General features: G+C 33.8%; 1 protein-coding gene across 1 annotated transcript; it reads left to right on the forward strand.

Annotated features, from left to right (window-relative positions):
* The first annotated feature begins 467 nt into the window (after positions 1 to 467).
* LOC149535713 (antifungal protein ginkbilobin-like protein) lies at positions 468 to 1241 on the forward strand. Its single transcript, XM_089805223.1, has one exon. The coding sequence runs from the start codon at positions 540 to 542 to the stop codon at positions 933 to 935; it is 396 nt and encodes a 131-aa protein (XP_089661349.1). The 5' UTR covers positions 468 to 539; the 3' UTR covers positions 936 to 1241.
* The last annotated feature ends 1074 nt before the right edge of the window (positions 1242 to 2315 follow it).

Below are 2315 nucleotides of genomic sequence, written 5' to 3' on the forward strand. Positions count from 1 at the left end.
TTTATTTCATCTAATAGAAACATAAAAACAAGTTTCATTTAGCTATATACCATGCTAGCTAAATATGAAATTTTGATTAAAGCATAGATGATCATAAAGCTTCATCATTAACAAATGGTGACTCTACAAACTCCACTAAGACCAAAAGATATGTGTAACCTTTTTTCCATGGGTTCTCAATGCTAAGCTGTGAAGCCTCCCATGAATGTCTCGATTTCAAATCTTCATCAACCACTAAAGAAATATAATAAAATCCCATGCATTTTAGATTATATTGTACTATACTTAAATTATCATAACTCAAACTCAAACACACATGGTGAGACGTCCAACAAACATTCGTTATTGATAACAAACAATGCAAGTATATTTTCCATGAATAGCAACCAATGCAACTTCCATGACCAACGTTTGAGAAGCTCATGTGTATATCTATATATACATATCCATACTTTCTCTTGGGCACTCATTCACACCAACTTCTACCTTCTCAATTACAGAAGAAGAAAGCCTTGATAGGTTTTGTATAGAGCAGAAGGATGGCGACTCCAGCTGCCAGCGTGGCATTGTTCATTCTCGTCCTGTTCTGCTGCCACGTGGGCTCCCATGCGAATTACACGCAACACGTTTCGCACATATGCAGCAACATAAAAATCCCAGCTGGCAGCGGTTTCTTCGACAACTTGGGGTCTGCTTTAGCTGACGCACTTGTCAACACTGCGTTTCATGACTACAATTACAAGACCAGCCACGGTGGCAACAAGGCACCCACTGCTTACGTGGCAGCCAAGTGTATGCCTTACATCACTCGCGACGACTGCCACGACTGCCTCCAGATCATCGCCGACGGCATCTGGGCCAGGTGTTCGAATGCTATTGGTGGAGAAGAGCGCCTCGTGTCATGCTCTCTTCGTTATGAGCAGTACTATTTTTGATTGCTTGAGCCCCTTTTCAGTGTGATTAGTGAATAAAAGGAAGCTGACTAGACAATAGGGAGCTTTTATATCATCATGTTAATTAGTGTATTAGGTTTTTGGTTTTTGTTTTGGAAGTGGCTGTGTCAACCAGAATTTTAAGGACATGACTAAATCATCTTATAATGTATGCGAGTGGATCATCATGTTTTAAGAGAATACTCAAACTCCATAAGGTCTTATTTATAAGTTTTGTTTATCTCCCTTTTCACTTCTTCAAAAGAATTGAAAAGGGAGTCTATCTTATTATTATAGCAACATTGTTTTCGCATCTTTCTTATATATAATTATTATAGCTAACTTCACGTACTTATAAATATTAAGAAGTATATTGATTTCAATTAAAAAAATTGTTGTCTTATATGCAACTTAACTATGAGATATTTCACGTGTCATGATATCTATTTAAAGATACCTAATAATGGTACACTACAACTAATTCTAAAAAATGTTAACTAATATAATACATATTCCTCTAAGAACCAAAACATTTTTCTCTAACAACTCTTTTTATTAACATTTATGTATGATTTAGTAGTGTGTCACAAGTGTAATAAACTCCACAACTCCTTTAAAGTATAAAAAAATTAGATATAAGAATACACATAAACGATTCTTGATATGTGAAATATATTAATAGATTTTAAATAATCATTACTTATATTTCTTTAAGGTTAATCATAACTTGCATGAGCAAATATTGAAAAAACAAAACTATATATTTACACATAAAAAATATGCATATAGACTATCAAGAGTTATTTTATTTTAAATAATATTTTTATTTTAAAATTTTAAATTATACGGAGATTAAAAATGTTATTTTTTCACTGCATGCTGACAAAGCTCCAGGTTTTGATGGATATAGTGCACTATTCTATCAAAGGTCTTGGGATTTTATAGGTTTTGATGTGTGGTTGGCTTTGGAAGAGTCTGTGAAAAATGGTGCTATGTTGTCTCTCTTTAATGATACAAATATTGCCTTAATCCCAAAGTCCCAATAGCCCATGACATTTGCAAATTTCCGCTTGATTTCTCTCTGCAATGCGATTTATAAAATTTTCTCTAAGGCTTTATATTTGAGAGTACAAGGACTTATTCCAACTATTATCTCAATTCAATAAGGAGGTTTTGTGTTGGGAAACAAGACTACATATGGTGCTTTAGTTGCTCATAAAGTGTTGCATTCTATAAAACAAAATGGCCTTCTAGCATGCATTATCAAACTAGACATGATTAAGGCCTATGATGTTGGTCTTTCTTAGTTGAAGTTATGCTTAAATTTGGCTTTTTGAGAAAATGGTGTAAATGGTTACTAGAAATGCTAAAGGGTGCTAGCTT

The sequence above is a fragment of the Cupressus sempervirens genome, chromosome 10, assembly GCF_028749045.1.
Source record: "Cupressus sempervirens isolate cs-2001-9-10 chromosome 10, ASM2874904v1, whole genome shotgun sequence".
Classification (NCBI taxonomy): domain Eukaryota; kingdom Viridiplantae; phylum Streptophyta; class Pinopsida; order Cupressales; family Cupressaceae; genus Cupressus; species Cupressus sempervirens.

Bases quoted from the DNA above. Each gene is read 5' to 3' on its own strand.
- LOC149535713 (XM_089805223.1), top strand. From the start codon at position 540: ATGGCGACTCCAGCTGCCAGCGTGGCATTGTTCATTCTCGTCCTGTTC.